The sequence below is a fragment of the Rhinolophus sinicus genome, chromosome 13, assembly GCF_057876585.1.
Source record: "Rhinolophus sinicus isolate RSI-liver-muscle chromosome 13, RSI-T2T, whole genome shotgun sequence".
Classification (NCBI taxonomy): domain Eukaryota; kingdom Metazoa; phylum Chordata; class Mammalia; order Chiroptera; family Rhinolophidae; genus Rhinolophus; species Rhinolophus sinicus.
The window spans coordinates 39,015,541-39,029,098 of NC_142513.1; the positions used below are offsets into that span (position 1 = coordinate 39,015,541).

At 39.6% G+C, this 13,558-nt stretch overlaps 1 protein-coding gene across 1 annotated transcript in view; it reads right to left on the reverse strand.

Annotated features, from left to right (window-relative positions):
- DZANK1 (double zinc ribbon and ankyrin repeat domains 1) overlaps nt 1-13,558 on the reverse strand; it is a 96,520-nt gene that overhangs the window by 56,169 nt on the left and 26,793 nt on the right. Inside the window, exon 8 of the mRNA XM_074317623.2 lies at nt 3,324-3,441. Coding sequence (XP_074173724.2) covers nt 3,324-3,441 — 118 coding nt within the window. The remainder of the gene's footprint in view (nt 1-3,323; nt 3,442-13,558) is intronic.

Consider the following 13,558-nt stretch of genomic DNA (forward strand, 5'->3'; position numbering starts at 1 on the left):
TCTAGGAACTACATGATCAGGTTCTGATTACTGATGTCACTGCTGCCCTTTACAGTAGATGTGTCCACTTTGTCTTTGGCAGTTAATGCTGTCACTTGACCTCTGCTATTCTGGACCCTGTTAGCCCCACTCAAATCAGGGAGCCCATCTCATGGCAGCATCCCCCATGATCACGTCTGGCCTACAAAGGAAAGCAGACACAGAACTTTTCAAGGATGCAGGTACTCCTTTCACTAATGAATCCAACAGTGCCTTAGTGAAGGAAGTATTCTGGGCCTTCTTGTGAAATGTAGGTGAGAGTTGGGGGTATAGGGCACACATGGTAGAGCTACTCCAACATTCCTATCTTCCCCCACATGATGTCAAGGAGGTTCTGATATCTCAGTCTTACTACACACAGGCCCCTACTGAACCCAAGTTTTAGTCAGCTAACCAAAAAAGCAGTCAGAGCCACCTCCAGCTGTGTTAGCTAATATCCAGGATCTATAGAATGTGTACACATTATCAATGAATTTGGCCAATTTAGTGTTATAGTCTGCCTTCATTTAAAATCCACTCCTATACCTGTTCACCAAGACCCTGCCAATACATATTAGCAAAACTGGGCTCTTGTTTTGATGTGTAAGCTATTTTCTCCTGATCACAGTGTGCATTTGTCCCTCTACAGCAGGCTTGGAATGTCACAAGTTACTTGTGATGGGTCTAGAGGAGAATACCTTTCAAGGTACTGCTCAGGTGAGGTTATCACAGAGATGTCAAGCAAAAGAAGGCCAGTATCATCAGACAGGAAGGCAAGCTACATCCACGGGCAAAGAGGCTCAGAGTGAGTTAGGGGTTCAAGATTGTCCGTTTTATCTGGGTCCAACCCGAGATCGCCATTCCAAGTTTCAGGATCTCTTTTTTCCCCACTTAATGTCCCACCACAAAAGAAACTTGGTAATAAGGTAAATTCAGCTGATGTTATAACTCATCAACATATACAATTAAATTTCGTGTTTGGTTTCAGCAGTATAACCCTGGTTATAATAGTTTATTTTAGGACAGTCATGGGAGCTCTGGTTCTCACACTAGGACTTAACGGTCCTGAGCTTGTCAGTTTCTGTGAATGCTCCTATGTACCCAGGAGAATTCCCCCCCACACCACGGTCCTTGTAGTCAGCTTTGCTGCCATTAACAGTCAAGGGCGCAGCTACCTGGCTACTCAGGACACTTGCTTCAGGTAGCACTTCATCACAGCTTAATTAGTTGTGGTGCCACTTCATGCTATGGAGCTCACACTGCTCTTGAGCAAAGGGAAAGACCAAGACATTTCCAAGACCTCATCTTTGCAGGTCTATTTCCTGGGGCCACTCCTGGTACCAATTCTGTATAAGTGAGACTCCAGTCAGGAGACAGAAATCACATAGCAATTTGAACAGGGAAAGTTTAATAGAAATAATTAGTAACTAGTAACAAGGCATTAACTACCAATGGGTAAAGCAAGCTCTAAAGAATGTAGGAATACCCACTATTGGGCGGAGGCACTGCCTCCATGACTGAGGCAGAGAACTCAAAGAGGATCGAATTTGGAAGATGCACTTATGAAATGGGGTGTGGCATCACCCACTGGAGTGTAGCAAAGTTCACTGGGGCAACACAGACTAGAGTTAGCAAGGGAAAAGCCACCCACTGGGGTCCTATGAAACTCATGAGGGGTCACTTTCAGGGGAACTGGCAGAACATGCTGGGAAACCACGTGCAGGGCTGTTGCCGCTGCTGAAACTTGTTGGGAAACCGACCAGTAGGACACTGAGACTATCTGGGAAGCTGGCTGAGGTGCCAGCACGCTGAGAGCTGTTGATAGGATGCCACTGAGATTCACTGGGGTTCAGCACAACTAGGTATCCTGCAAGTCAGCTGAGCACCGTCGGAACAAGAAGAGAGGAAAGCATCCCAGACCACGGAAGAGATACCAAGCCTATTCTTCTGCAGTGTCCTTCCACCGCAGTGTCCCTCCACTGGCAGAAATGAACATCAAGCCAGCTGGTGAAGGAGAAATGTTTAAAGGATTACAAGGCAGGGCAATGACAGGTGAAGTTGAACCTTTGCATCTCTCTAAGGAGACTCTTAGTGTCTTGAGTCTAAGATCCTAGGAGTACAATCTGACCCTCTGAATTCCAGAAACTCAGCTGAGAGCAGAACACAATAAGTACTCGGTAAATAATTTAAATTACAAAGCTGTTTATACATTATAAAATATTAATAAATATAATTTGGGGGCCAGTATCGATGTTTCAAAGTTCATCATTTTAAATATTTATAATCTCTGATAACCCTTTCTCTCTGTAAAAACAAAGAAAGTTCTGAAAATCTGTTTTCTGGCAGGTAAAAACTAATTTTGATATTGCACCAATGAATATAAGCAGGGAAAACTCAAACCAATGAGACTGTTCATATTTTATTTGCTGTATTATCTTCAAGGAGTTCAAAATATATCATAGAAGTAAATTAAACGAACAACATATCCATTTAGTATCTGACCCCTAGTTTGAAGTCATAACTCAATTCTAAAACTCTGGACTTTGAACTCACTGAATTAGTGATGTTTTCTTAATGATCATTTTTAAATGATCTTTTTTAATGATCTTTTTTAAGTGATCATTTTTTCACTCAACTTCCCAGAACCTTTTATTTCATGTAAACTCCAGTTTAAAAAAAACAAAGCATCAAGTGCATAAGAGATGACACATTTTGATGAAGGTTTTGATTTTTAGTAAGACACGTGTGTTTTCTAACTAACCACAAACTTAGTGGTACGAGAATATCAATTACTATCTACCTTAGCCAAAAATTTTTAATTTAGATACACTGATCAATCTACACCTTATTTAACAGAAGTTAAATAATCTCTGTTCACAGATATGATGATCTTATATGTAGCTATATATAAATAGCTTTTTTGGACAGAATGATGTATCTTATGGATAGATATAGACCTGTAATTAGTACTTCTTGTCATTTATTTCCTTATTGTATCCAGGTTATGAACAGAAATATTATGTAAGTAGAAAATATGTATTTACCCATCCACGCATCATTAAAACAATAAGATTTCAGTCTGTTTCTGAGCCTGCGCCTCCGCAAGGCCACAGAAAAGAAATGGCGTTGCAAACAAGTTTTTTTCATTCCTAAATAGGTGTCTGGATAACAAGAAATTAATCTGCCAGTAATTTTTTCAACCAGTATTTATGTTTATACTTTGTGTGTGCCAGGTACTGTGCTACTGCTGCAAATAAACATCAGATAAACCAATAAAAAAAGATTTTAAGGATTCTGCTGCTCACCTGAGCTCCTTCTGGGGGTGGGAGACGACAGCCAAATATGGGTGGGACAGGTGAGCCACATTCTTGACAGAAGCGAGCAAAGGGATCAGATGGGCGGGGGGCAAGGCAGTGTGCACACCTACAACAAAAGAGGTTCCTAATTGGCCATGTTCTGACAGGTTTACATTAAGAAGTCAGATGAACATCTAAAAGTATTCAAACATTTTTCCCCCTTCTCCCGCCTTACCCCCGTTCTACTCCGGTTCAAGCCGTTGTTTCTCAGACTAGTTGTGTAGGATACAGCTCCCTGGCCCATGCTGGTGTTGTGAGCCTTGGGCTTACCCTCCCAAGCCAAGGCAGTAGGTCGTCGGTCAGCCGCTCACAGCAGTTCTCGCCCACTGCCGGCTGCTCACGCTGGCCACCGGCCATTCATGGCAGCACATGGTAGCCCACGGCGGCACTCGGCAGCCCACGGCGGCCCAAGGCAGCCCACGGCAGCCCACGGCAGCCCACGGCAGCCCACGGCAGCCGGCTGCCCAGCTACAGGAAGAGCTGTTGTTCACAATCTTAGCTGTAGAGGGCGCAGCTTACTGGCCCATGTGGGAATAGAACCGGCGACCTCTGCTTAGGAGCACAGCGCTCCAATCACCTGAGCCACTGAGCTGGCCCACAAACATTTTAAAAACTAAAATAAAAAATAATGAGCAGAATACTCTCAAAGACTATGGGATAAGATCAAGATGTAAAATTCTTCTCTAGTCATTATAAAGTGACGTCACAACTGGAATCACTGGTGCCGTTCACCTGTAGGCCAGACCCATCTCACTTCCTGACTGCAGCTGAAGTTTATCAGCAGCCTTGATCACACTTCTTTGTGGGGCTCTGGCTTGTCCTTTCACATTGGATTTGATGTGTCTGAGGGTGAGCCTTGGGAATTCCAGGAATGTCTACGTTGCATTTTTATGACTTCCTACCTGAGCACTGAGCCCAGTCTGTGTGACACTTTGGAGGGTCACTGTTAGTCAAGCCCTGCCTTTGTCTTCACTCACCTGGTCAGAATCCCAAAGCCTTGCCCCAGCAACATCTGACCCCATTTCTTGGGAAGCTGGATGCCATCAATTAGTTCTCATCAACCTACCTGGATTCTGGATATCAGCCAAAGGGAAAGCATTGACAAAATTCAACACCCTTTCATGTAAAAAAAAAAAAAATTCCATAAACTAAGAACAGAGGGAAACATTCTCAACATGATAAAGGCCACATATGGAAAAACCCACAGCTAACATCATACTCAATGGTGGAAGACTGAAAGCTTTTCCCCTAAGTTCAAGAACAAGACAAGGATAGCTACTTTCTATCCAACATAGTATCAGAAGTTCTAAAAAGAGCAATTAGGCAAGAAAAGAAATAAAAGGAATACGTTAAATTATCTCTGTTCACAGATAGATGATCTTATATGTAGAAAACCTGAGAGAATACACACACACAGTAAATTATTAGAACTAATAAATTAATTCAGGCAAGTGGTAGGGTAAAAAAAAAAAAACCCCAACACACAAAAATCAATTGTATTCCTATGAATAATTTGAGAAAGAAATTAAGGAAACAATTTCATTTATAATAGCATCAGAAAGAATAACATACTTAGGAATAAATATAACCAAGGAGATGAAAGCTTTCTACAACGAAAACTACTTCTCTGAAAGAAATTAAACATAAATTAAAGGAAAGATGTCCTGTGTTCATGAATCAGAAGACTGAATATTGTTAAGATAAAAATACTCCCCTAAGCCGGCCGGCCCAGTGGCTCAGGCAGTTAGAGCTCCATGTTCCTCCCTCCGAAGGCTGCCGGTTCAATTCCCACATGGGCCAGTGGGCTCTCAACCACAAGGTTGCCAGTTCAATTCCTTGAGTCCCGCAATGGATGGTGGGCTCTGCCCCCTGCAACTAAGATTGAACACAGCACCTTAAGCTGAGCTGCCTCTGAGCTCCTGAATGGCTCAGTTGGTTGGAGCGCATCCTTTCAACCACAAGGTTGTCGGTTTGACTCCCGCAAGGGATGGTGGGCTGTGCCCCCTGCAACTAGCAATGGCAACTGGACCTGGAGCTGAGCTGTGCCCTCCACAACTAAGATTGAAAGGACAACTTGACTTGGAAAAAGAAAAGTCCTGGAAGTACACACTGTTCCCCAATAAAGTCCTGTTCCCCTTCCCCAATAAAATCTTTTTAAAAAAAATCTACAGATTCAGTGTAATCCCTATCAAACTACCAATGACATTTTTTGCAAAAAGAAAAACTCATCCTAAATTCATTATGGAATCACAAGGAACCCCCAATAAACAAAACAGTCTTTAAAAATAACAACAAAGTTGGAGGACTCACACTTCCTGATTCCAATGTTTACTACAAATCTAATAAAAGCAGTGTTGTTGTAGCAATAAGGGCAGACAGAGACCAATAGAATAGAATAGAGAGCCTAGAAATAAACCCTTGCACATATGGTCAAATGGTTTTTGAAAAGGGTGCCAACACCATTCAAAACTGTCTTTTTAACAGTGGTGCTGGGAAAAATGGGTATCCACATGCAAAAGAATGAAGTTGGAACCTTACCTTATACCATATACAAAAATTAACTCAAAATGGTTCAAAGATCTGAATGTAAGAGGTAAATCTATAAATCTCTTAGAAGAACACATAAAGGACAAGGCTTTATTACACTGGACTTAGCAGCGATTTCTTGGATATACCAAAAAGCACAGTCAATAAAAGAAAAAAAAACAAACAAATAAACTGCACTTGATCATAATTAAAAACTCTGTATCAAAGGATACTATCAAGGGAATGAAAAGACAACCAAAAAATGGGAGAAAATATTTCCAAATCATATATCTGATAAGGAATTAATGATATCCAGAGTATATAAAGAGGTCCTGCAACTTAACAAGAAAAATAAACAATTCATTGAAAAATGAGCAAAAGACTTTAGTAGATATTTCTCCAAAGAAGAAATACAACTGGCCAAGAAACATATGAAAAGATTCTCACTATCACTTGCCATTAGGGAAATGGAAATCAAAACCAAAATGAGATGCTGTTTTTTGTCATTAGGCTGGCTATTAACAACAAAAATGGAAAATGAGAGTTGACAAGGATGTTAAAAAAATCGAAACACTTGTGCATTTCTGATGGAAACATAAAATGATGCAGCTGCTGTAGAAAACAGTTTGGCAATTCTGCAGAAAGCTAAACATAGAGTTACCATATAATCTGGAAATTTCACTCTTAGGCAAATACCCAAATGAATTGAAGGCAGGGACTCAAAATAAATACATGTACACCAATGCTCACAACAGCATTATTCACAATAGTCAAATGGTACAAATAACTCAAATATCGATCAACAGATGACTGGATAAACAAAATGTGGTATATGCATACAATGGAATATTATTTATGTTTAATAAGGAATGTAATTCTGATACATGCTACAGCATGGATGAACCTGGAAAACATGCTAAGTGACATAAGTCAGACACAAAAGGACAAATATTGTCTGATTCCTCTTACAGGAGGTAACTAGAATAGGTAAATTTATAGAAACAGAAAGCAGAGTAGAGGTTACCAGGTGTTACAACGAGAGGGTAATGGGGAGTTCTTGTTTAAGGGGAATCAAGTTCTATTTAGAATGATGAAAAAGTTCTGGCAATGGATAGTGGTGATGGTTGCACCACATTGTGAATGTACTTAGTGCCACTAAATTTTACATTTAGTGTTAAAGTGGTAAATTTTATTTACGCATATTTTGCCATTATAAAAAAGTATAAAGGACCTCAAAAATAACTGATTATATGAAACAAAAGTAGTATTGCATTGTGGGGTTCATAATATTTATAAAAGTAAAGTGTATGACCACAATAATAGAAAGTCTATTGGTATTCAATTATTGGAAATATACTGTCATAAGGTTCTTGTGCTAAAAATGAAGTAGTAACACCACTTGAATATAAAATGTAATAAGTTAAGAACATATGTATACTATAAGCCCTAGAGCAACCACTAAAAATAAGGTATAACTAATAGACCAACAAAGGAGATAAAATAAAATGGAATTATATTAGGTTGGTACAAAAGTAATTGACGTTTAAAAGATTAAAAGTAATTGAAAAACTGCAATTACTTTTCCACCAACCTAATAAAACATACCCAATTAATCCAAAAGAAGGCAGAAAACAAACAAAAGACAACAAAGAATAGATAAGACTAACAAAACAAATAGCGCGATGGTTGATTTCAATTCAAACTTATCAATAATCAGAATAAATATAAATACTCTTAACACTTCAATTAAAATGCAGAGATTGTCAGACGTGATTTTTAACAAAGCAAGACCTAATTCTATGCTATTTTTGAAGAATCCAACTTTATAGAGAGACACAAATAGGTTAAAAACAAGAGGATGAAAGATTTACCATGCAAACACTAATTTTAAGAAAGCAGGAGTGACTACATTAATATCAGACAAAACAGATTTCTGAGCAAAGAATATTACCAGAATTGAAGGTTATTTCATAGTGAAAAGGAGGGGCCAATTCAGCAAGAGGACAAAAATCCAACAGGTTTATATACTTCATAATAGAGTTTCAAAGTACATGAAGCAAGCTGATAGTAATGCAATGATAAGTAGACAAATTCACAATTATAATCATAGATTTCAACACAATTTTCTCAATAGTCGATTAAACAATAGACAAAATCAATAAGGACAGAGACATTTTAAACAATACTTTCAACCAACTTAACCTAACTGACATTTATAGAACAGTCACCCTAGCAAAATACACATTCTTTTCAAGTGCACATGAAACATTTTCCAATCAAATCATATAATATATGTTCTCTGACCAAAAAAGGAATTAAATCTTAAATAAACACCAGGAGATACAAGGAAAATCCCCAAATATTGAGAAATTCAATAAAACACTTCTAAATAGCTCATGGGTCAAAAAGAAATAACAAGGAGAGTTAGAAATGGTTTGAACTAAATAAAATTAAAACACAATGTATCACAATTTGTGGGCTTCAATTAAAGCAGTATTCAGGAAGAAATGCCTATATTAGAGTTCTAAATGCCTATATTAAACAAGGAAAGGCTTCAAATGAATGGCTTCGTCTTCCACATTAAAGAAATTAGAAAAAGAAGACCAAACAAAACTCAAGATTCACTCAAAAAGAAATAAATATGAAAGATGTATCTATTAAACAAATTGAATAATGTGCAGTTTTAAAATTGTCCTTAAAACTCTGGACCTCAATGCTTTCACTGGTAAATTCTACCAAACACGTAAGGAAAAAATACCAATTCTACACAAAATCTTTCAGAAAATTGAAGAAGAGAGAATATTTCCCAACTCATTTTATGAAGTCAGAATTATCCTGATAAAAAAACTAGACAAAGATATTATTACAAGACAAAAAAACTATACACCAATATCTCTCATACACATATGTGCAAAAAATCTTTATAATTTAGTGGATCAGATTAAACATTGTGAAAATGGAATTTTTCTCAGGAATGTATAGTTGATTTAAAACTTGAAAATCAATCATTATTATTCACCATATGAACAGAAAAAGAAAAAACATATAATCATTTTAATACATGGAGAAAATATTTTGGACAAAATCCAACATTTAGTCCTGATGGGAAAAAAAGAAAAACAAAACAAAAAAACTCAGTAAATTAGAAATAGAAGAAAATTTCTTCATTCTGAAATTTCAAGAAAAACCCTACAGCTAATATCTTTAATATCAAGAAATGGAATACTTTCTCCCAAGGACCAGGAATAAGGCAAGGATGTCTACGGTCACCATGTCTATAACAAATTTACTGGCAGTTTTGGCCAGTGCAGAAAGTCAATAAAAAGAAAGAAATGGAGCCTATATAGGAAATGAAAGAGTAAAATAACTTTTTAATTGCAGTGACCTGATCACTTAAACAGGTAATTCTATGGAATCTACCAAAAGAGCTAAAAGAATAAGTGAGTTTTTGTAAAGTTCCAGGATATATGGCCACTACACAAAAATGAATTGTATTTTATATTCTAGCAATAAATAATCACAAATTTACAAGCAATAACATTCATGACAGCATCAAAAAAATGAAATACTTAGGGATAAATTTGACAAAAGATATGTAAAGCCTGTGCTCTAAAAACTACATAATGTTGCTAAAAGACATTAATGAAGACCTAAATAATGATGTGATATACTATTTTCCTAGACTTTAAAGACTCAAAACTGTTATGTCAATTTTCTTTAGATTAATATATAAATTTAATGCAACCCAAATCTAAATTCTAGTAGACATTTTACAGATTTTGACAAGCTGATTTTAAAATGTATTTGAAAATGTAAAGAACCTAGAATAGCCAAAACATTTTTGTAAATGAAGAAAAAAGTTGGAGAATTTATAATACTTGGTTTCAAAACCTATTATAAAACTCTAGTAATCAAAGCAGTGTAGCAGTAAATAAATATAGACAAAAATCAATGAACCAGAATATAGAGTCCAGAAAACAGATTAACACAGATATTGTCAATTGCTTTTAAGCATTCCAAAGTAATCAATGGGGAAAGGATCATCTTTTCTGGAATAAATGGATATCCATATGCAAAAAATATGAGCCTGAACCCTTACCTCATACCACATTCAAAATTAACTAAATATGGATCACAGACCTAAATGTAAGAGATAAAACTTCTAGAAGAAAACATAGAAGAAAATATTAGTGAGTGGGGAAATGTGTTGGATTTAGGAAAGACTTCTTAAATACATCAAAATAAGCAGGAAGTATAAAAGAAAAATTAATACGTTAGATTTCATCAAAAGTAAAAACATTAACTCTTTAGAAAAAAAAAAAACTTTCGTAAAATGAAAAGCCAAAGACTGGGAGAACATATTTGCAAAGCACATATCTAACAAAAGAGAACATGTATAATTCTATAATGACAAGGTATAGAATCAAATTTTAAAAAAGGACAAAAAGGGCCAGCCCGGTGGCTCAGGCGGTTAGAGCTCCATGCTCCTAACTCCGAAGGCTGCCGGTTCGATTCCCACCTGGGCCAGTGGGCTCTCAACCACAAGGTTGCCGGTTCAACTCCTCAAGTCCCGCAAGGGATGGTGGGCTCCGCTCCCTGCAACTAAGATTGAACAGGGCACCTTGAGCTGAGCTGCTGCTGAGCTCCCGGATGGCTCAGTTGTTTGGAGTGTGTCCTCTCAACCACAAGGTTGCTGGTTCGACTCCCACAAGGGATGGTGGGCTGCGCCCCCTGCAACTAGCAATGGCAACTGGACCTGGAGCTGAGCTGCGTCCTCCACAACTAAGACTGAAAGGACAACAACTTGAACCTAAATGGCACCTTCCACAACTAAAACTTGGGAAAAAAAAAAGTCCTGGAAATACACACTGTTCCCCAATAAAGTCCTGTTCCCCTTCCCCAATAAAATTTTTAAAAATAATAAAATAATAAAATAAAAAAGGACAAAAAGCTTGGACAGTTTCCCAAAAAAGATGCATGGACAGCAAATAAGCACATTAAAAAATGTTCAAAATCATTAGTCACTAGGAAAATGCAAATGAAAACTACATCGACCACCTCACTAGAATGGACAAAAACAAAAGTGTTGGTGAGGATGCAGAGAAACTGTAATTATCATACACTGTTGGTGGGAATGTAAAATGGTACAACCTCTTTGGAAAATCGTTTGACAGTGTTTTTTAAAAAAGCATACACCTATCGGTCTGTCAGTGATGATGGTAGATTAGATAAACACTAACTGCATCTCAGGATCACACCAAAATTACAAATAAATTAAAGAACAATCAACTTCAAGATTCATCTGAACACTAGCTAAACAGAACCACTATTACTAAGGATATAAAGATGAGGCCATGTTGAGACTGGCAGGACGGGCGAAGACGCGAAATGGGCTGACCCCAAACCCACAGAAAGAGGTTGAGTACCAGGGGGGTGGGGAAATTTTGGTGGCAAATATCCCCCCTGAAGAGGGAGAGGGGTTCCCCAGCCCAGGCGTCCTGTGCTGGGAAGAGGAGTTCCCATGGCATCTGGCAGTGAAAATCAGCAAAGACTCTGCCTGCCCTTCCGTATGGGGCAGAAGGTGCCTGAAAACCCAGATGCTCTCTTGTAGAGCCAAACACGGACTCGCTCGCTGGTGGGCACTCACCTAGTCTCTGGTGGAAGGGGTGGCAGCTCAGGAGTCCCAGGGACATATGGGGAAGGACTGAACTGAGTACCTTTGGTGCAGGAACTGGAGAGAGCTGGGAGTCATTGTTTTCTGTGTGGGGCCTGCACACGTGTGGCTTACAGCGGGGAGCCATCTTTTCAGGATTAATCCCTCCCCCAAAGGCCGAAGTCTAGGACTGCACTGGTTTGGTGGAATCTTGCATTCACTGCATTGGTGACACCCTGGGTGCCCTCCGTCCCCATAGCTTGTGCTACATCGCCTGGGAAACTCTTGGTAGCACAGATGCGCGGTGGCTAGCCATAGTGTTTTTGGGGCATTTTTGCAGGGTTGTCGCGGGCCCAGCACCTGTCTGGGAGCATAGACTGTACTGAACTTGTAGAAACCACTGACCACATCTCTTAGCCTCCTGGAACCCTACACCGCCCACACAAACATGCACTGGCAGGGGCACTTTTGGTGCCTGGGTGACCAGTTCTACCCCACAAGCCCAGGAGGAGGTTTATTAGAGCAGTGGACAATCAGCAACAGCCTGGGGAGATTTTGGTGGTAAACAGTGACCCAAAAACTACACCACAGTCTCTGGAGAGCAGCTCTTGGGAATTTGCAAGCCTGAGGTGGTGGTTGGCTTCAGTGTTCTCAGGGTGCTGGGCTAGGTGGTCACAGGCCAGGTACTGGTGTAAGAACTGAATCTGCACTAATGTTGTAAAAATCACTGGTCACGTCTCCTGACTCACTTGAACTCTACCCCATCCAGCTAGCTCTGCATCACTGAAAGCACTGTCAACACTGGCTCAACCAGCCAGGCACTGGACCTAAGGAGTCTCTTTCAATTGCTGGGCCTCATAGGCAGCTGGCAGGTGGCAATAAGCCCAGGCGGCCCTGGGCCTTTTGCTAAGCTGCCTCAGGTCCACTATTGGTGGAAGTAGGCCTTAGTTCACAGTGAAGCCACTCTGACACACCTCCAAGTCCAGCACAGGCAGCAGCCAACCACATACAGCTTTGAGGCACCTACCAGGTGGCCATGGGCCGGTAACAGGCAGGGCTGAAATTACCCTGTAACACAGCCCGGGCCAAGAGACACCAGAAATATACCCAGGGGGCAGCTTCAGAACACATCAGAGCACAACCTGGTTAGACTCACAACTGGCACACCCAAAAGGGGGTCTCAACAGGCACAAGAGCCCACAGGGGTGAAGCCTTCTCTGAGGGGTCAGCCCTCCCCTCCAAAACCACAGCAGCTTATACACTGTGGGCATAGCCAATCCTCACAGTCAGCCTGGGAGTCAATCACACCCACTGACAAGCCAAAAGCAATCAAGGGTCAACTACAACAGGAGAATACACAAAACACAAGGGACAACTCTGGAACACACACACAGGAGTTAAGGAGACTGTGCAATTCGACTACACAGGACACATACTACATAAGGTCACCCAGCAAAGACTGAGAGACACAGGAGATCTACCTAATACGTAGAAGCAAACACAGAGTAGCAGCTAGAACGAGGAAACAAAGAAACATGTCCCAAATAAAAGAACAGGAGAAACCTCCAGAAATGGACCTAAATGAAATGGAGGCAACCAACCTACCAGAGAAAGAGTTTAAAACACTGATTGTAAGAATGCTTAAGGAACGTAGTGAGAATTTCAACAAAGAGATAGCAAGCATAAAGGACATGGAAACCATGAAAAATAACCAGTCAGAAATAAAGAATACAATAACTGAAATGAAGAATACACGAGAAGGAAACACCAGCAGATTAGAGGAAGCAGAGAATCAAATCAGCAATTTAGAAGACAAGGTAACAGAATACACCCAATCAGAACAACAAAAACAAAAAAAGAATAAAAAACAATGAAAATAGTTTAAGAGAACTGTAGGACAACATCAAGCACAACAACATTCACATCACAGGAGTACCAGAAGGAGAAGAGAGGGAGCAAAGGATCAAGAACTTATTTGAAGAAATAATGACTGAAAACTTCCCTA